The sequence below is a fragment of the Cupressus sempervirens genome, chromosome 2, assembly GCF_028749045.1.
Source record: "Cupressus sempervirens isolate cs-2001-9-10 chromosome 2, ASM2874904v1, whole genome shotgun sequence".
NCBI lineage: Eukaryota > Viridiplantae > Streptophyta > Pinopsida > Cupressales > Cupressaceae > Cupressus > Cupressus sempervirens.
Window position 1 is genome coordinate 399,654,932 of NC_143119.1, and position 22,638 is coordinate 399,677,569.

At 37.3% G+C, this 22,638-nt stretch overlaps 1 protein-coding gene across 1 annotated transcript in view; it reads right to left on the reverse strand.

Annotated features, from left to right (window-relative positions):
• LOC149572822 (acyl-acyl carrier protein thioesterase ATL3, chloroplastic-like) overlaps nucleotides 1-18,912 on the reverse strand; it is a 140,759-nt gene extending 121,847 nt beyond the window's left edge. The window contains exon 1 of the mRNA XM_089813899.1: nucleotides 18,321-18,912. Within this exon, the coding sequence (XP_089670025.1) occupies nucleotides 18,321-18,538 (218 nt within the window). The 5' untranslated portion in view covers nucleotides 18,539-18,912. The remainder of the gene's footprint in view (nucleotides 1-18,320) is intronic.
• Between the last annotated feature and the right edge of the window lie 3,726 nt (nucleotides 18,913-22,638).

Consider the following 22,638-nt stretch of genomic DNA (forward strand, 5'->3'; position numbering starts at 1 on the left):
TATCAGAGCATTGGGTTCGACACTGAACCTAGGGCACACTACTTACTAGTAAACCTGAAAGTTCTTAGAATAAATGTACAGGATGCAAGTACGTAAAACACCCTGCAACAAGGCTCGACATCCCATCTTCTTGTACTTAATTAAAAACATTCCAAACTTTGATTACACTTGCTGCTCTATGCCCCAAGACAATGAAACTCTGAACCAAGCCTTGCAACGAATGAAGAAGGAAAGAGTCAGGTGGACTCCTACTAGTAAAGCAGTATATAGGAACAAACTAATTCAAAACTGAAACGCTCGTCAAGGCAACTCTATTCTGCATTTCCACAGATCCTAGATGGTGTTGGATATGTACAAATCTAAATCAAAACTAAACACTGAGAAGAAAAATTTAGATTCCATAATGTAAACATCCTCAGTAGAGGAAATTTTTGTAAATAACGCTGTCATGAATGCAGCAGCAAAAGTATTAAAGTTAATTAAATAATTTGGTTTATTCATGTGTTATATGCACTCGCAAGACTCTTTTAATTTGTTGTAGGCACACTTAAAAATATGTATACAATAAATTGACACAAAATTTTGTAAATTTTCAGGTTAAACCAGTAAAACAAAATGAATAGTGAAAACACAAAATCATCCACTGATTTATTACTTCAGATTTTGCAAGAAACGCAACTGAAGTTGGATAATATGGAAAAATGAATGAATGAGATGACAGCCCAGATGGGGCAGAACCAAGAGGAAATGCAATCCTCAACTCCTCCCAGAATAGAGACAGAAGTCTCTAGAGACAACAAGAAAACCTCTTCACCCGCTCAAACTAAAAAACAAAAGAAACAAGAAATAGTGAGTGATCTGTCTACAGATATTAAGAAAATCAAACCACCCAAATTTGCTGGTTTTGAATCCGGAGAGGATGTAGAGGCTTGGTTAACCGAAATGGTACAGTACTTTGAAATTAGGAACTTTTCAGAAACCTCAAAAGCGGTTTGGGGAATATACCACTTTACTAGAAAAGCTGCTACATGGTGGGGAAACACCAAAGTTGAACAAAACATTAAAATTACTAAAATTACCTGGGAAAAATGTTACCATTTTTAGGAATCGGTTGTTACCCCAAACCTTTTATAACCAAAAATGACTGGATTTCCAAAACCTGAAGCAAGGAGACATGACTGTACACAAGTACTGGGAAAAATTTACCCGACTACTGAAGTATGTACCACCATATCAACAAGATGGAAATCTGAAAATGAGAAAATTCATTATGGGTCTGAATAATAGGATAGGAGGAACAATTGATGTTCTCACTCCTCGAACCATGGAAGAAGCTTTAGAGAAGGTTGTCGAACAGGAATATAAAATCAAGAGAGATGACTCCATTCGGGATAATAAAAGAAAAACAAACTAGAATACTGGATCTCAGAATAAACAGTTTAAGGATTACAAGTTTAGCAAGCCAGAATCAAAAGGAAATGGAATCAAGGATTTTAAAAGTAATTTCAGTACAAGTAAAAATAATAAGAGCAATGAAAATAAAGGGCCACCTTCAGGATGTTACAATTGTGGGGGAGATCATTATGCTAGTAAATGCCCCGTCAAACCCAACACCAATCAACCGCACCGACCACCTCTTCAACAACAACAACATGTTTATCAACAAAGAATCCATGCAACCCTTGACAATAGACAAGTAGAACAACAAATAGGCCCGATTGAAACTCCGAGTAAAATTTACGGGAACCCTGTCTCTATTTTAATTGATACTAGAGCTTCTGAATGTTTTATATCGCCTAAACTATTAAGTAGATTTTCAAAGAGATCTAGTTTTATGGCAAAACCATGGACAGTCGAGTATGCAAACCAGTCAAGGGCTAAAGTAGAGCAGTGTCTAGTTTGAGGCTCGGGTTGATTTTCCAAATTTTTCCACTGAATTGAATTTGTATGTAGTACCTTTTGGGTCTTACGACATTATTATAGGCATTAATTGGCTCAGTGAGCATAAGGTCAAGGTGGATTGTCTTGCTAAAACTGTAGATTGTTTGGATGATCAAGGCAAACCTACAAGCATTATAGGGATTAAACATGAAATTAAATCAAAACAGATATCTGCCATGAAACTTTAAAATATAGAAAGGGCTGTGAGATTTTTGCAATAAGAGTTGAAGATATGAGAGATCCTATAAACACCACTTATGGAGATGGCTATATTTTTGAAGATGGGGAAATCAGAGAAAAATTAAAGGAATCTTTCAAAGAAAAATATCCCTACTTATAGAATTATCAGGATGTGTTTCCCGTAGAACTCCCTGGTCTACCTCCATCCCGAGTTTTTGATTTTACCATAGATTTGTTACAGTCAAAACCATTTCTCGAGCACCATATCAAATGACCGCCACCAAATTAATGGAGTTGCAAATACAATTACAAGATATGTTAAACAAGAAACTGATTCGGCCCAATGTATCACCATGGGGAGCCCCAGTATTGTTTGTTAGAAAGGACGGAACCATATAGATTACAGAATGCTCAACAAGGTTACTATGAAAAACCGGTATCCACTTCCTAGAATTGACAACCTCTTTGATCAAATGAAAGGCGTAATAATATTATCAAAATTTGATTTGAGGTCAAGATATCACTAGTTTCATATTAAGGACAAAGATATTCACAAAACTACATTCAAAACCAGGTATGGGCATTATGAATTCACAGTGTTACCTTTTGGGTTAACCAATGCTCCAGCAGCTTTTATGAACTTAATGAATAGCATATTCCAAAATTGCATAAACAAGTTTGTACTGGTCTTTATAGATGATATTCTAATCTATTCAAAGAATGAAAAAGAACATCAAAAACATCTAGAAAAAGTCTTACAAAGGTTAAGAGAACATAAATTATATGAAAAATTGTCTAAGTGTGCTTTCTATCAAAAAGAAATTTAGTATTTAGGACACATTATATCAGCTCAAGGAATAGTTGTAGATTTGTCAAAAATCAAAGCAATTAAGGAATGGCCTATACCTAAAAATTTGACAAAAGTTAGGAGTTTCATGGGATTGGCAGGGTTCTATAGGAAGTTTGTCAGGAATTTCTCCAAGATAGCTTACCCGATTACATCACTTCTAAGAAAGGGAAGGAAGTTTGTATGGACGGAAAAATGTCAATCAGCTTTTGAATGCTTGAAAGAAAAGTTAACCACAAGACCCATATTAAGAGTACCTAATCCACAAATGAAATTCATTGTTATAACTGATGCATCAGGAGGAGTAGGAGGTGTGCTAATGCAAGATGAGTAAGTAATTGCATACAAATCTAGGAAATTGAAGAATTACGAGTAGAATCACACCCCTCATGATCTGGAATTAGCAGCTATTGTTCATGGTCTTCAAATGTGGAGACATTACTTGATTGAAAAACCTTTTGATCTATGATCCGACCATCATGGCCTAAAATATATTTTTACCCAACCAAATCTTAATGCTAAAGAAAGAAGATGGCTGGAATTTTTAGTAGACTATGAATTTGACATAAGTTACATCAAGGGCAAGGAAAACAAAGTGGCAGATGCTTTAAGTAGGACGAGACACATTTCTACAATGGCTACTATAAATGTCAGATTAAGGGACTAGAATTTACAACATTTAGAGCATGATGAATTTTATGCAGAGATTAGCTTAGCTCTCATCAGAGACCCACAAGATCCCAAGTATTCAGAATTTAAGATAGAAGAGGATGGACTATTAAGATATCATGACAGGATTTATGTACCCAACAAAACTAAACTTGGAGAATGATTCTGGAAGAATCTCATTCAGCTCCATATGCAGGACACCCTAGAGTAACTAAAATGTTGTCAGATATAAAACCTCTATATTTTTGGAAAGGAATGAAAAGGGAGATAACAGAAGTTGTGGCAGGAAGCTTGGAATGTCAAAGAGTAAAAGCAGAACATCGATACCTAGTCGATCTTTTGCACTCAAATGAGGTACCAAAATGAAAATGGCAGATAACTTCCATGGATTTTGTACAAGTATTACCTATGACACAGAATAAACACAACACCATTCTGGTAGTAGTAGATAGATTGACAAAAGTTGCTCATTTTATACCAAGAAATCTAACCGATGGAGCACCAGAAATTGCTCATAAATTCATAAAAGAAATTTTTATATTGCATGGAGTTTCAGAGAAAATTATTTGAGATAGGGATGCTAAGATAACTTCTAGATTTTGGCAAACATTATTTTCAGCATTAGATACTAAACTAAACATCAGTTCAGCTTATCATCCTAAGACAGATGGTCAAACAAAAGGAGTAAACCAAGTATTAGATCTTTTGAGAGTTTACTGTATGGATCGGCAATATCAGTGAAAAACGTATTTTCCATTGGTAGAATTTGCTTATAACAATTCCTACCAATCCACCATTAAAATGGGCCCCTTTGAGGCTCTATATGGTCACAAATGTAGAACTCCTGTGAGCTAGAATCGATTGGAAGATAGAATTATTGTTGGGTCTGAAATGTTTAAAGAAATGGAAGAACAGATAATCCAAATTCGTCAGAGATTGAAGGAAGCCAATGACAAACAGAAAAGTTATGCTGATGTAAAAAGAACACCTAAGGAATTCTCAGTGGGAGAAAAGGTGCTATTAAGAGTAAAACCTTAGAAAAGTACTAGCAAGTTTGGTAAAAATGCCAAATTAGCCTCAAGGTATGTGGGACCCTTGGAAATATTGGAAGTTGTGAACCCAGTAGCCTACAAAATTGCCTTACCACCAGCCCTTGCAAGGATGCATGACATCTTCCATGTGTCATACTTTAAGAAATACATTACTCATCATGATTATATAATTGATTGGAACCTATTACAGGTGTGTGAACCAAGGGCGGTGAAAATAGAACCACTCAGAATACTCGAGGTGCATAAGCTACACTTACGGAATTGAGAGGTGACTCAATGCAAGGTCCAGTGGGATCAATATGCAAAAGATAATGCCACCTGGGAAGATATCACAAAATCTTTCAAAAATACCCTCATCTTTTCTCTAGGGCTAGAACCTGAACCTTTGCATCCTTGAAATAATCTGAATAGATATTGTTTAAAGTTTTGTTGTGATATTCATCGAAGACGATGAAAAATTTAAGGGGGAGGGTATGTTACATCCCAAATTTTGACCTAATTTTAAACTTGCTCATAGCCGTTGGATTTAACGGATTTTTCTTTCATAATCATGTAAAGTAGATAGTTATTTATATCCGTTGTGTTAACTATTAATGAAGATGGTCATTAACCATTATTTGTTATATAATGTTTAGTAGGTGCTTGATTTTGAAATTATGGGTAATAATTAAATTCTTTTAAAATATTTAAATGAAAATTATTATAGAACTTGTTATTATGGTGGAAGTGTTTCACGGGTGATTGCAAGAGAACATGAAGAGGGGAAGCATTGCTAAACGGGATCAACGGAATGGGATACTAGCTTAGTCCAATCAATAAGATTGACAGGTATAACCTTAAACTTCTTTGGTAAGGACCTAGTGACTTGAACTTTAGGATACATCTGTAGGACCCGCATGAGCTATTAAATAAATAATTTAAGAAACATAAAATAAATTAATTAAAATATAATACGTACCTCATATGATTTGGAATGATCTTTCACAATATTATTTTAATATATACCTATGTACGTACACATAGATATAAATATAAAGTGACACCATAATATTATTTTCTTATTATATAATGATGGCGCCTCACAAATATATCTACGTGTACATAGATAGATATAAAATATAATATTTTCGATTTTTAATCTTCAAATCTTCTTCCAACCTTTATTCTTTCTTTTTCTTTTAAAAATTGATTTAAAACTTGGTCTTTTAATTGGCGTTCAAAGAGCCAAGATATTCTTTATGTTATGGAAGCCAAGGAGTCACGTTATTTCTTTTTAATAGAAGTCAGGAGTGAGAGGCGGATATATCTATTCAAGCACCCGACTACCTTTCTCAAGATCGACTCCCTTTATCATTTTCGACTCCTTTCATTATTTTCGTCGTTTCTTTGCTCATATTTCTGGCTTCCACTTACCATTTGAATCTCTGCAAACTCCAATCGAAATCTCTGCAGATTATAGCATTGTCATTTTTGTTACAGACTGTCGTATATTGATCTTCCATGCTGAAGTTGAGGTTGCATATACATACTGTGGTTACGCCTAGTGATCAATTTGAAGAAGAGTTGATACACAAGCATCTAGCAAGACTCAAACATTTCCAAAATTTATACCAGGTCATGTGGTTGATCATTTTCCAAATATTGCTATAATTCCTTTAACAACTATTAATGCATTTCAATTTCCATAGCAATAAACTGTAGATTATACTCATTCATACTTAAATAACCTTAGGAAGTTGTTACTATAAATCATAGCAAAGTAACTAAGATATGGAATCATGAATTATTTTTGCCATTGGAAATCATAATTGAATGGCTTTTTTCTGCAAGTCTTAAAGAATATAATCTCTCAAATCATAGATTGTGAAATGCTGGAAGCATCTAAATGTCATGAATTAATGGAACAAAGCCGATTGCTCTGAGATTCCGAACACCTAAGACTCACCGACTGTATAGCCATGGAAAGGTGAAGAGGTGAGATGAAATCTGCAATGACATGGAAGTGAAATCTGATATTATACAATTAAATCCAAATAATTTTACTTGATAGCTCATGCATGTCCATATTGTTGTTTCCCTGTTGTCAAGTCGAGCGGTGGTGACCGGGTCATTGAACCCATCAGAAAACCTTGGCCAAGGTAGTTTAAAGGCATGTTTGCCATCTATTGATCACTTGATGTCAGTGGTGTCAGTTATGCAGACATGTTCGTACATAACTGTGCAGACATTCTAAACACCAGAATGCTCATATGGTTGGACTAAGAGTATCCTAAGCCCGATCCTGGGGTAGGGAGGACCTTTCTAATTCAATAGATTGTGTGGGGATAAGCATGGTCCAAGGTTGGGAGGTTAAGCCTAAGTCAATGCTTCTCCTCTTACCGAAAGTCGGGGCTTGTACAACCAACTAAAGACTCACTGGATGATACTTTTATGTTTTCTTTTATCTTCTTTCTATGATAAGCATTTACTTTACTTGTATGTAGAAAATATAATTAATCGTTATTATAGTTATTGTTAAACACAATTATTTTCAGTTAATTGTTAATCTAGTTACTTCAGTTAATCATTAATACAGTTATTTTCAGTTAATCATTAATCTAGTTATTTCAGTTGATCATTGATACAGTTAGTTTCAGTTAATCGTTAAACTAGTTATTTCAGTTGATCATTGATACAGTTATTTTCAGTTAATCATTAATCCAGTTATTTCAGTTGATCATTGATATAGTTATGTCAATTGAACATGGTTATTTCAGCTAATCGTTAATGGTTAAAACAGTTAATGTCGTATGATAAGGAATTAAGTTATCTGTTCAATGATTGTTTGGAAAGTCTTTTTATAAACCGTCTTTGTTTTGGCTATGAAAAACCGTTTGTTACAGTAGATGTTATTCCAGCCATGGAAAACATTATGGTTTTTGTTTACCACTACGGGTAAAGTGAATTAATAATGCATACTACAAATAGAAGAAATGTAACAGATACAATAAAGAGGAATGTAATATTAGACAACTGCCACTTCTTTCATTAGTCCAAACAATTTTGCATCCAATTATGACTCCATACATAGTGATAAGCATAACGATGATGCCAAATATTTCCTCTGAGGGTGTACATATAAACCCCCAAGGGGTGAGAAGTGAACCGTTGTCACTCCTAACTGCCTACCCCTTGAGCATGCTAATAACCAACAACCTACTTAACAAATAACATATTTATGAAGACAATACAACTATGCCCGACATCAATTATAACAAAAATGAGAGTGACGCTCATTTCCAGCCACTTCTACAAATGTTGTTAGTAATTGCAAATAGAGAACAAAAGGATTCAAAAATTGCTAATAAATTGGTCAACAAGGTGCACAAACAATGTGAGCCAAAAATTGCTAAGTAAAAAAAACAACAGGCTAAAGAAGAATTAAATGCAATAGGATCACAGGTTTCAAGATCTCCAACAAAGAGTAAAAACTAGATGAGGAAAGACTGAATTTGCTTCTCATGTCTAGAGGCTTGAACACTCGGAAATAATTGTGTTATTATTCAGGAAGAGGATATGTTGCAGCTAAGTGGTGATCAACAAAAGGTTGCTGATGAAATTAGTGTCATGACTTATGAGGAGCAGGTCAAAGATACAACTTTGAATATATCTCTTACTGGGCACTGAAAGCACAATGGTTAATGGTTTCCCATCAGCTAAGGAGAATAACATTGAGGAAGAATCAATTGCTATAAGTGAAAGATGTACTAAAATTTTAATTGGTAATTACTAATTTGCAGATTACTACTGGCAAATCTAGTGAAGAGAACTCCTTTGTCAGATCCATAGATGATCATGATGATATTCCATTAGTATATCATGAAGAGTGCATGAAATCCTTTATAGAAGCAATTTAGAGCAATGGTGATAATGCTCCCACAGTTGAGAACTAATCAGTAAACTTAAGGTATGACAGCCCATGTACTCTAGACGAATTTGAACAAAGAGCTTTAGCATTGCAAGATTTAATGGACAAATTATCAATCTCAAAGGAGAGGATTGTACAAGTATTTACAAAAGCAAATGAGTCTCACAAATACATTGAAGATCTTATGTGGAAAACTCAAATTGATGAAAGGCAAATGGGTTTTTCATGTGGAGTCACTAGTATGCAACTACAAACAATCAAAGAAGCATTTGAAGCGGTGAATCAGATTACTTGCATCTCTTAGTGGATAGGGAACTTGCTATCAAATTTGGAGAAGACAAGGAAGGAAGATAAACTTTGTCTTCAGCTAAGTATGACGCATTATTCTTTATACCAGGTTGAAAATCAGACTTCTATTGCAGTCATCCACAAAGAAGATGAAGTGAAATATAGAACTATGGGAGATGTTACAAAGGAATCAATATCATTTGTGAGCATGAAAGTAAACACAATGTTTCCACCATTCTCCATCCTAATGAGGCACACTATGCTAATGAAGACCATAAGGACCAGCACGAAGTCAAACACATAAGTTCTGATTTTTTCTATAGCAGTTGAATGTTTTCACAATATTATGAGGTAGAGGACAAACCTATTACAAGGTAATTGGTAAATACTTGCTTATTAATAACAGAGACCGAAAGGTCAATTTATACAAAAGGAAGAGACGATGTTTCCTTAGGAAACGATCGTAAAGAATAGAAACATTCTATTCCAAAGAAAGCAAAAAACGAAAGCAAACTAAAGCTAAAGATATTTACAAGATAACCATTAACTAATAATAGACGTCTTATCTATTATTGTAATACCCTCTCTTAATGGTTAATCTATCTAACACACCAAGCTGTCCTCTGAATTTGACAAACTTATAAGGACCAAGAGGCTTGGTGAGAATGTCTGCAGTCTGATCTGAGGTAGGAACATACTGCAGATCTATAGTCCCGTCTTCAACCAGCTGTCGTATGTAATGACAATGAACATCCACATGCTTGGTTCGTTCATGGAAGACTGGATTCCGTGCTAACTTGATAACGCCTTCGTTATCAACAAACAAAGTAGTCGGTCCTGCTGGTGACATCTGCATATCCCCAAGCATCCGACGAAGCCAGACAGCTTCACATCCTGCCTTAACAGTCCCTCTATATTCAGCCTCTGTAGAAGAGAGAGAAACTGCCTGCTGCTTCTTGCTGGTCCATGTGACTGCACCGGATCCCAAACTGAACACATATCTAGATGTTGACTTTTTATCATCAACAGAGCCTGCCCAATCTGAATCTGTGAACCCACTGAGTTTAGGATTAGAACTCCGAGAATACAGAAGTCCATAATCAGAAGTGCCCTTCACATAACGAAGCACACGCTTTGCTGCCATCCAATGATCAGCCTTAGGAGCTGTCATAAAGCGTGAAATATAGCTGACTGCGAAGCTGATATCAGGCCTAGTAGCAGATAGGTAGATGAGGCTGCCTACTAGTTGCCTATACGTAGTATCATCAACGGAAGGAGAATCAGACTTAGCTGATAACTTGAGACCTTTCTCCATAGGTGTAGATGCAGGTTTGCAATCCTGCATTCGGAATTTGTCTAACAAGGCTCTGGCATATTTGGACTGAGAGATGAATATACCAGAAGACTGTTGCCAAACTTCAACACCTAAGCAATAATGCATGAGCCCAAGGTCAGTCATATCAAAAGACTGGCATAAGGGTTGTTTGATTCCCTGAATCAAAGATGCCGAACTGCCAATGATGATCAGATCATCCACATAGATAACCAGAAGGATGATGTCACTATCAGTAGTCTTGATGTACAGATTTGAGTCTGAAGAACTCCTCTTGAAGCCTTGATCACTAAGGTACGTATCAATCTTGATGTACCATGCCCGAGGGGCCTGCTTCAAACCATAGAGAGCTTTTACCAATCTGAGAACCTGATGGTCTTTACCAGCAACCTTGAAACCAGGAGGCTGCGTCATGTAGACCTCTTCATGGAGATCACCATTCAGGAAAGCACTCTTTACGTCCATTTGATGGACCTTCTAGCCAAACTGTGCTGTCATGGCTAAGACTAATCTGATGGTGCTCATCTTTGCAGTAGGAGCAAAGGTCTCCTCATAATCAATGCCCTGACGCTGAGAAAAGCCCTTTGCCACTAAACGAGCTTTGTACTTATCCAAAGTACCATCTGATTTGTATTTGATTTTGTAGACCCATTTGCAGCTAAGGGGTTTCTTCCCTGGGGGAAGATCAAAAAGGACCCAAGTGTTGTTCTTCAGCAGGCTCTGGTGTTCAGATTGCATGGCTTGTTCCCACTCTGGAATTCCTTTAGCCTCGGAATATGTTTGAGGTTCAAACACACTGTGAATGTTGGTCATAAGAGCAAAGTTAACAGAATCTATAGTTTTGCTCTTTTTCCGAGTAGTTCTCCCATCAATGAGCTCATCATCATGAAGATCAGCAAGTGTCTTAGCCCACCACTTAGGCCGGAGAGGAGAATGACCAACAGTAGTACTAGGAGATGCTTGATCAGCAGGATCCTGATCAGAAGAATCTGGATCAAACTCAGGTGAAGCATCTTCAAAACGAGGTGATCTTGCAGGAGAAGCCGGAGGTGGCTGTACAGGTATCACTGGCAGGACTGGAGCTGTAGGAGCTACTGGAGCCCTCCCATCAGGTGGACCTAATGGAAGCCGAACTCCCAAATCATGAACCTGCATAGGCTGGTCTGCTGGATCAGGAACAGGAGAAACAGTCATGAATGGTCCTCGCTGCTCATCAAAGACTACATCGCGGTTGTATATGAGATGAGATGTCTCAACATCAATAAGGCGGTAGGCTTTGTGAAGACTGCTATATCCAGCAAGCATCAGTTTCTGACTCTTGGCATCCAACTTGGTGCATGAAGCATCAGGGATCCAAACAAAAGCAAGAGAGCCAAAAACCTTCAGGTGACTGATTCTGGGCTTGTGACCTGACCAGGCCTCTTCCGGAGTTTTACCTTTGACCGCCACTGTGGGTGACCGGTTCAACAGATAAACTGCAGTGTTAACTGCTTCTGCCCAAAAACACTTTGGAACATGTCTGTGTTCGAGCATGGAACGAGCCATCTCGGTGATTGTCCTGTTCCGACGTTCAACTACACTGTTCTGTTGTGGCGTGTGGGGTGTGGTGAACTGGCGTTGGATGCCATGTGTATCCAAGAAGCTGGAGAAAACATTAGAACAAAATTCCCCCCCATTGTCTGATCTAAGAGTAATAATAGATTTCCCAGACTCTTTTTCAACTAAGGGTTTAAACTTCTGAAATACAATAAATGCATCGGATTTCCTTTTAAGGAAATACACCCACATTTTTCTACTGAAATCATCTACAAACAACAGAAAATACTTGTACCCAAGAACAGAAGGAGTGGCCATAGGGCCGCAGATATCAGCATGAACAAGCTGAAGTACTTGAGAAGCTCGCCAAGAATCGCCACTGGGGAAAGGTGTGCGATGTTGCTTCCCAGCCTGACATGTGTCACAAACTCCAAGGTGTTGGGTTTGAATCTCTGGCAAACCAAGAACAAGCTCATCCCGAGCAAGTTGTGAGAGATAATGCACATTTAAGTGCCCATATCGCTGATGCCAAAGTGTGCTGATGGAAGATCGCCGAGCAGCCATAGCTAAGTCCTGAGAATCACCAGAATCAGTAAGTCTGAAAAGACCATGATCCTCAAGACCAACTGCAATAGTAGACTTAGTCGCCCGATCAGTGATGGTGCACTGATGTGAACTGAAGGTGACTGTCAAGTGTGGAGAATGTTGCAGCAACTGACTAACCGAGAGTAGATTTAGTTCCATCCCTGGAACGTAGTACACATCAAAGAATATGAGCTTCCTCCCAACAGACTGAATTTGAAAGTTGCCTTTACCAACAACCGTGTACTCTTCTCCACCACCAAAGATAACAGAATCTGAATAAGGCTGGTAGTCAGTAAACCAGTCTCTACGGTGAGTGAAATGTCGAGAGGCACCTGAATCAATGTACCAGGCAGATGACTGTACATGATCTGCAGGTCTTTTAGCCATGAAGGCGTAAAAGGCAGATTCCACCTGCTCAGTGTGCTCTGCACTGTTCGCTTTGGGTTGCGAACCTGATTGCTTAGACTGGGCAGCTAAGCGTTTCCGACATGCAACCTTCATGTGACCACACTTGTGGCAATAGTTGCATTGAATGTTCTTCTTTTTGGTACCATCGGATGCTGGAGCAGAAGACTTCTGCTGAGATGGTTGCTGAAACTTGCCCTTATCCTTCTGAAAGGATTTCGCAGCAAAGGCTTGCTCAGTGCAGGTGGAACTGGAGCTGCTACCGAACTGTTGTTTCCACCGATCTTGTTGAAGTAGCAGGGTGCAGAGATCAGTGAACTTTAGATCAACACCAGTAGATGTGATGTTGAGAGTCTCGATAAAATGCTCATAGGAATTTGGTAAACTCCGAAGAGTGATTACCACAATATCCTCTTCCTCCATCTTGCGACCGATGGCAAGTAACTGATCACGGATTTCCTGAATTCGATTCAGGTGTGCTTGGAGCGAGGTGCGTTCATCCATGACAATAGAAAAGAGAGTGTTTTTCAGAAAGAAGGCTCTGCTCTTGTCGGAAGTCTCATGAAGACCTTTTAGATGTGTCCAGATTTCGGCCGCTGTCTTGCCGGATGGAATCTGAGAAAGCTGGTCATCAGCTACGGAGAGTTTGAGAAGCATTACTGCCTCTCGATTGTTCAGATCCCATGTATCTTGATCAGGACCCGGAGAAGTCGGACGCTGCTTAACACCCAGAACAAGTTGATCGGTGTTTCGATATTCGAAGATTGCGATGATGCGCTGCTTCCGGGTTCCTTAATTGCGACCATTGAATTTGGAATTATGCTCGAGCAGAATATTTGTCAAAGATGCCATGGCACTTTTTTCAATGAAAATCTGTGAAAATCTATGAAGGCACATTCTTCGAGGCAAAAATACGGAAGACCCAAAAGAATCAGAGAATGACCCAAAAGAGAGCTCGAAAAACCCAGAAAGAATCTGCTGTCGTTTTCTGAATCCGCTGGCTCGAAAATCGAGGCACAAAAATTAAGGCACCTAGAAAAAACGGACAACCCAGTTGAGCTCTCGAAAAACCCACCAAGAATCTGCAAACAAAAAAAAATTTCGACCCCAAAAATTAGGGTTTCGAAAAAAAACGGCCCTAGCTGAAAAAAGCTTGAAAAAACTTCAAATTTCTTGATGAAAAATGGTCGAATCTGCTTCCCAGAGCACGATGACAAACTGAGACGGCTAAGAGCATGAAGATTTGATACAGAAACATCCAGATTTTCACCCCAAAAACGCGAGTCTTCAAAAAATGGCCACGATTTCCATGCGATTTGCAGACCCGTAATTCGGGAATTTCTCCAAGCAGAAAAACCCTAGGTGGGTTTTGGAGAAATTAGCTGAAATAATTTTGGAAAAATTTAAACAAATAATTTCAAGAAAAAATTATAAATTTTTTCGAAAAAATTTAAGTATTTAGCTCTGATACCATATTACAAGGTAATTGGTAAATACTTGCTTATTAATAACAGAGACCGAAAGGTCAATTTATACAAAAAGAAGAGACGATGTTTCTTTAGGAAACGATCGTAAAGAATAGAAACATTCTATTCCAGAGAAAGCAAAAAACGAAAGCAAACTAAAGCTAAAGATATTTACGAGATAACCATTAACTAATAATAGACGTCTTATCTATTATTGTAATAAAACCAAGTGATACAAATTCTAAAAACTCACTTGATGGTGCACCTCTGAATAGTGAAGATGATAACTTAGCTATTAACGTTAGTAGTGAATCAGAAACTTCAGAGATGCCTTCATGGAATGAGGTTCCCACAACTCACTAATAGATTTTTCCCAGCTGTTAGTCTATTGGTTGGTGTTTTTTCTTGATCCATGCTACAGTTATCAGTGGCTTCTGCACTTGGACTATTAGTACATTTTCAGATTTGACTTGGCCTAAACGAGTTGGCGAGTTGCAAACAGATGAGTGGGGACAACAAATGTTGCAATATATTTCATATGAGATGTTTACCCTTCCAATTCAGTGGCACCATGACAACATTGTTGATATTGTTGTTCTTGATCTGGGTTATGGCAGCTTATGGATATTGGAGGTATTGTTGACATAGGCATAGTGTTATACTTGTGCAATTGGATGATACAAAACGATAGTGGATGGGTGGACCACCATTTTGACTCCCAAGATCGTGTTGACAATATGTTATGGGATCCAGGAGTTGACAGGATGGGTGCCTTGCATTTTGTGGATTGTGTTGGGTTACTTAACCGTTTGAGGCAGGGAGCAATTGAGATCAGAGTAGCGCAGTAGGCAGAAGTAGCAGCATCTCTCAAGATGACATGGGATCCAAGGATCATAGTGATAGATGGGTTGCTCTTACTTTGGTACCACAGCATGGCATGTCTTGACTTTAGAGTTACCAGTATGGACCACAGAGTTGGTAGCAGATGGATGTGGGATCCTAGTATTCGTTTATGGACTCATGATTGCTTGAGGGCAAGCAATGTCAAGGAGGTAGGACTACGGAATCACCTTTAGGGGACATTAGGAAATTTGAGGACATATTCATGTAATGTTAAAATTGGCTAATGAGACCATAATGTAAATTTATAAATAGGTCAATTTAATATTATAAAGTGGGCTAAAAAGTGACAAAGGAGGAATAGGACAAAACGGCGGGGGAAAAACAAGTTGAAGGAACACATCTTTGGGGGTTAAAAGAAGGAAGGCAGTTCATTTTCAGCATGTTTTGGATGATTCTTGTTTTCAGTTTTCTCTATGAGAAAGTGGAAGCTTTGGCTTTCAATTTTCAGAACTTGAGGATGCAACCCCTGCAGGCTTCTCATGGTGAATCAGACGAAAATTTGGTTCAACATCAACCATGGTGAACCCACATCAAAGTTCACATTTGAAGTTCAGGTGCATTTCATAGTTTTCCAATCTAACAGTTGTTACTGTATTGAGATTGGATATTTGGTGTTTGTTACTGTATTGCTGATGTATAATACAATAACATATTCTGAAGTATTTATATTAGCTTTTTGCTGGTTATTATTGCATAAATCTTCTGTTATATGTTTGAAAAATATTTGTGAAAAAATAAGGGAAAAATATCGAGTAAGATATTACAAGCAAGGAGGAGAGGCAACTCCCAAACTAACAATAAAACAAGACACAAATGAAGCAAAGAGGCAATGGGAAAAAGGAACTCAAAAATATAGAGCTCGAGAAAAAGTGTTGGGATGCTAATCCAAGAATTGCTTTACGTATCCTTACTGCATTATAAGGAATTTTGAAGGGGATTAAATAAGGATACCATTCCTATCTTTAGTGAACTTATCAAAACCTTCCTTACGGCTGAAATTAACCGACCAATATGAAATTTTATTCTTTTTGTTTTTTGTGTGAATAAAGAAGCAATTCTGCAAGATTTGGTATAATGCTCTTTGAGTATATATCATGCAAAATTTAGGAAAGGATTTCAAAACGTTTTTTACACAATTTTTGCCTCTGTATTATTCTGATGAACTATTATCTTGTTTTCCTTTTTGTTTTTTGGAAATCTGTTAGAGCTGACTTGCAAAGCAAAGGCCTTTCTTTGCACCTGTTTTTATCAGAGCAAATCCCTGATGGCCCATAGACATCATATGGAGGAGAAGGAACAGGAGGAATTTAGGCCCTAGAAGAAACACTTGTGAATTGCTTCGAAGATTAGAGACCCTTGAGGCAAGATTAGAATTGGAAGAGTCTGAAGAGGAAAGAGATAAATTAGAGAATGCTACAAGAATCTCAGATCCTACGGAGGTGTTTCGTGAGGCAGTGACCAAACAAAGCTCCAAAGTACAGGTGAATATTTCTAATTTTTAAGGTGAGCTTGACCATGATATATTTTACGTCGGATCTGAGAGTTAGAGAAGTACTTTGACATGGAAGACATGGATGAAGATGATCCAAAAAGAGTAAAGATGGCCGATTATAAGATGAAGACATATACAGCACTATGGTGGGAAAATGTGCAGATTTCACAAAAGAGACACGGGAAAATTGCGACTTTGGCCTAAAATGATGAAAAAACTGCGAGCTCAATTCTTGCTCTCAGATCACCAACAAACAGAATTTCAGGAAAAAGAGATCAGTCAATACAGACTTATAGAAAACATATTTTGAGGCTTCAAATTCACATTAACATACAAGAAAATGAAAAGCAATCAGTAGCTTGATATGCGAACGGGTTCAAATTTCAACTTCAAGATAAACTTGCACTGATGAAAGTTCCTACTGTAGATGAGTCATATGGATATGCCCCAAAGGCTGAAGAAAAACTAAATTGGAAAAACAAAATAGGGAGTAAAAGGGATGATACAAATCAAAATAAGGGAAAAGAAGTCCTTTTACAACCTATCCTGAGTGAAGAACCAGACGAAGGCAAGAATGTGAAGGCTGACTCAAAGAAAAAGAAACCCTTGAAGCTGATTGGAAGAGGAAGAGCGTCTTCCAAATAAAACGCAAATGTAAGGACACAGTGTGCAAGATGATCACAAATGGTGAATCTACTAACAATCTACCAATACAGAAATGGTTGATAAATTGGTGAAGGGAGGCAATGCACATTGTCATGGTAAAGTGACAGGCTAGAATTTCTTTTGAGGCGAAATGATATGATATGATAGATTTTAATGACATCCACAAGGCTAAAGTAGCCTATGGGACCTACACGATCACCCCCCCAAGGCAGGAGCGGAACTAATCTAGTTGTTTTGGTTAACTTGTCTCTCCTTCTCTGAAGTTTGATAATCAGAGCCGTTGTTCTCTTCACTTGATCTTCCTCGAATAAGTAGTTGAAGTTCTTGTTTTGCAATATCTCTGTATAGCCAGATCTAATGTCACTATATGCCAGGCAATCCTTGACAAAGTGTTGCTCCGTCTCTACTGCTCCCATATTACAGAATAAACACGTTATATCCGCCCACTCTTCCTTAAGAACTTGTCATCTACCAGTTTCACATCGCAGCTAGTGTGAACTAGTTTTGAGTTGTGCCATCAGCATTTTTGCTTTCCAATTAATAGGTGCTCTTATATAGGCTTTTTCATAATGACTAAAGTGGGGTTAAATTCTTTAATATAATAAGATTTTTTCCGCCCTTTGTGTCTTGTCCATAAAATATTGCGAAATTTCTCCATGACAAACTTCTTTATTTCTTTAATGCTATCCGAGCAAGTATGGATGTTGATATCCCATTTTCACATCCATTTGTATGGTGCCGGAAAATCACGTTTTTAGTGAAAAATGTCCAACTAGTTCTCAAATTTTGACTTGGTTAGAAAAATATCATTTTTCTTTCATTATTGTCGATACTATTGAAGGGAGTACTTTGTTGTCTTTCCTGAATACAAAGGTTCAGGGGACAATCTCCCAAGCAAAAGGACTTGTATTCAAAATTTCGATTTTAACATCGCAAAACATCAAAGAATGCAGACAATTCAATCTGTACGACTTACTGCAGAAAAATTCGGGGAGACTGTCCACAAGACACCTAAAGTGTAAACTTAGCTTGAAAATGAAACAAGCATACCTCTTGGCTCCGAAGACGTCGAAATTCTTCACACTGGCGATGGGAATCAATGGTCTCCTCGTAATGGTATTAAAAGACTTTGAAAAAGGATTTCGTCCAGAGAGAAATACAGATATCTGCGCACACTTTTTAACAGGATTTTGAACTGGGGAGAATTTCAACGTGTTTCCAACTGCTAGGCCACCTGAGCTTCCCTTCGCGACCATGCCCATCGCCATGTCAAAGAGAAAAGCTGGGTTTTCTTCTGACTTGGCTACAAGTTATTCAATGCGCTCAAATCACAGAAATTGGTGAGAGAAGATCGCGCCTTTGCCTAAGAAACGCCCAGGTCCTGGTCGGTTTTTTTTCCCTCGACTCGAATCATTTTTATTTTCCTACCGCCGATTATATTCAAGCGAGTGTTTGATCCCCTAACCAGAGGATTGAAATTAACGACGCTCACCAGATTGAATGCATGGAAAAAGCAAGGGAAGTTTTTTATTGTTTATTGGACTTTTGAATGGACGCTCGAGACAAACTGTACATTTGATCAATTTTCAAAACATCGAAAGCATGTTAGCATTTGATCTTCATGATCTGCGTAATTTGTAGTCAAAAACAACAAAAAATTGTAAAAAAATCATTATATTTTCGTGAATTTGGAAAAAAATTAAAAAATTGACTTTGTTTTGTCTTTAGTGCATTTTCTCTAACCTGCACCTTTTAAATGCTCTAATTTTATTTTCTTTTGTATATTTGTAATCCAAGTTTAAACTCACTTTTTTTTCCAATTAATTTTTTATTTCTTCTCAAGAATATTTTTTAGTAGTGCATAAACTCGTTTAATAGAAGTTGACTCAAATATTAGCGAGATGTGTAGTGTAGATGTTTCATGTTATAAGTGAGAATACAAAACCAATTTTGTTGGCTAGTTATGCGAGATGTTTTCTTGAACAAGCTATGACATACCACCAAGTGCACAAGGAATGTTGCCACTTAAATTATTGGACATTTCATTGCAGCACTCAATCTATTGCTCCCAAGATTCAACAACTTTAGAGTTGAAAGTTGCCCCAATTGTTGAGGAAGAGAACCACTGAACTCATTCATGGAGAGATCCAAAAAGCTCATGCTTTTTTAATCCCCAAGGCTCGCAAGTATCATTCCTTCCAATTTATATTTCTCTTCATATCCAAGTGATCAACATTAGGATTTGAAACCATGAAATCAAAGTGCATCAAAAAAGCAAGGGAAGTTGTTTATTGTGTATTGGACTCGTGAAAAAAGGGTTACCAAGTGGTTGTTCTAATATTGTGACAAAAAAAAGAATATGTGTCATGTAGGCATAAAGGACTTGTCATTAATTATATAATAATAAAGACACTTTTAGGCGCTCCCAAGGGTTGATCCTTGTGAGGATGGTAAGATAAAAGATGGTTGGGTCAAGGTGCAGTTCAATGGCACTTCGAAAGGCAACTCAGGAAGGAGTGGGGCGGGGTGTGTCATTCTTGATGCTAAGAATAACATCCTAACTATTGGAGCCAAGCCTCTCCTAGAGGGTACAAATAATGTTGTCGAATGCAAAGTTGTCACCTTTGCATTGCAAGTTGCAAGAGGAAGTATGGTGTCATGGCAGTTAGACAAACACATCAGGCACATAAACAAGAATTTGAAAAGCTTTGAAGACTTTGAAGTATCCCACACACTTCAAAAGGGAAATTGAATTGCGAACAAGTTAGCTAATGTGGGTGTCACAATGACACCTAACACTGAAATGGTGGATGACCTCCTGTCATCCCCTCGATCACCTGCTCTTTCATATGGGTGAGTGTTAATTATGACATGGTACATCAGCTTACCGTTATAATGGTGGTGGGTGTAGTGAGGCATGTAAGGCTTCATTTCAAGTGTGATGGACTAAACATGGAGTACCCAAATATGATGTCCCCAGGTGGCGTCCCTAGAACTTTTTGGAGAAAGTAAAGGTTTTATAATGTATGGTTGGTCATTGTTCATTTGCAAAAATTAGTCACTATTTGGCGAAGTTGGGTTGCAAAAAATAGAAGTGATTTTTTTCTTGGAGATGCCCAAAAGGAAGCAGACTTTGGGTTATCGAATGGTGATCACACTGCGTAGGCTGGCAAAAGTGTTTAGAGTGGCTAAGGATGAGTTTATGAAATCATGTTTGTATTGTTTGGTAGGGATTTCATCAAGGGAGATTTTTGAGACTAATCAATGTGGATAACTCCTCAATGTTTTGTGCTTGAACCTTCATGTTGGCTCAAAGCATGGAGGAGGCCCTACAAATGGTAGACTTGTGTATTGAACTAGAATGGAGACTCGGGGTGGGCAGATGGTCACTAATTGCAGACTTGGTGTTGGATTCCACACTACAAAGGGTCATTGGTGACGTGTGGAAGATGTTAGAGAGGGTTTCCAACCCTTTATGGTATTTGGAACATCGACACTAATTGAGTAGTGGGTTGGAGAGGCGTGTGTTGTATGGAGGAAACGAGTTGGATATATGAACCAAAGGGAGGAGGAAATGTGTCAGTTGGCTAAAGAAAGGAAGCCCAAACAGAAACACACCCCCAACAAGGTCAAAGAATGAGATGTGGGGTGAGTTACCACGGGAGGTGCCGCCACCAATGTTGGGCAGAAAGATAGGCAAGATGGAGACCATGGGTCGGATAATGATCACTTAATCATGTGAGGAAATGTTGGTGAGGTTGCAATCTAAGTAGTTCAGATGGGTCAATGGTGTTTTTACTTGCTTGGCCTATGTGCCCATTTTGCCTAGTAGGGCTATTTCCATGTCTATGTGTCAATGTGTGGAATGTTTATGCGGTTGATGTGTCTTTGGGTCTGTTTAGGTGGAAGATGTAGGGGTTGAAGCGTCTATCTAGGCTTAAGGCCTTTTATGTTTCAAAATATAATGGTTGAAGTTTGAATTTATACAAAAATATCACTTTCAAAAGAAGAAATAAAAATAATAATAAAATAATAATAAATTATAGCATAACTTTTGTTAATATTATTATAAAAGTTATAAATATATATTTTTAAAGAATATTGTAATAGAAGTTATATGATGATATATTAAATGATCTATATTAGAAAAATATAATACATTAATTATAATAATTACACTACCATTGGTACTTGGTTGAGAGAGGGTAATTTAATAATTAAATTTGGTATCAAATAAATGCTTCATATTAAGGTCCAAAATATCTAAGGAGAGCACATGTGGAAAGAGTAAATACAAGTAAATATTTTCTTGAAGATTTGATATACAGTGATAGCTTTCAAGCTTTCACAAATTATTGAAAAGTGATGACTTCATCCTTGTGATATTGATATTGATACCCTTGCTATAACTCATTGACTTATGAGTCTTCATACTTGTCATAAAGAAATAAATATATTATGATCTCCATCCAAATTCAAAACTATTGCAAATCTAGTAACTCCCTTTTCTCACAAAAATTGAATGTTGGTAAGTTATATAAAAGAAAGTGAATTGTCGGTAATTTGTTGAACATTTTGCAAAAAAACTAGGGTTAAAAGACTAAATTTATGCAATACAACTTTTAAAATGGCATTTAAAAAATAAATAAAAATTATATTCTTGTATAAGACTCAATTGATTTTTACCAATCATGTCGTCAATAAATTGTTTTTAATTTATTAACTTAAAAGATGTGCATATCAACCATAGAAAATATTTTTAAAATGAGTCAAAAATTGATACAATAATACTTAGCCTACTTCAAAATAAGAAATTAGTTGATTGTTCATTAGAAAATTAGTTGATTATTAATCCCTACCTTATCTATAAGACCCCTACCTTATCTATAAGACAGGGAAGGAATGTTTCCAATGGTGATGCATCATTAGTTTTATTAACTAAAGTTCTAAAATCATTTATGTTCAACTTTAATTTCTTATTTTTGATTAGCCAATCCCCATTTTCCTAAGGGTGAAATTGATTAATTCTGACAAGAAATTTTAAAAAATTAAATTCACTTCCGGCCATGGTTCTTCAACGTAGTGATTAGAATGGCTCATCTTATCCAAGCTTGAAACAAAATCTGTTCAGAAATAGTACGCGTAGCTCTTGTAACCACAAAGAATCTGTGCAAAAACGCCATCAATCCCATTCTAAGAACACTGTAACCCTTGCAACATTTGAGAAGCACAATTTGTGGCAACAATCTTTTCAGAATGACTTATTGACAGTACTAAGTTGCAGCATAAACGCAATCCCCTGGCGATCTGGCTTCACTGGATGGCCTCATCACCGAATTCTCTTTGGTAGTGAGAAGGGCATTCGAGG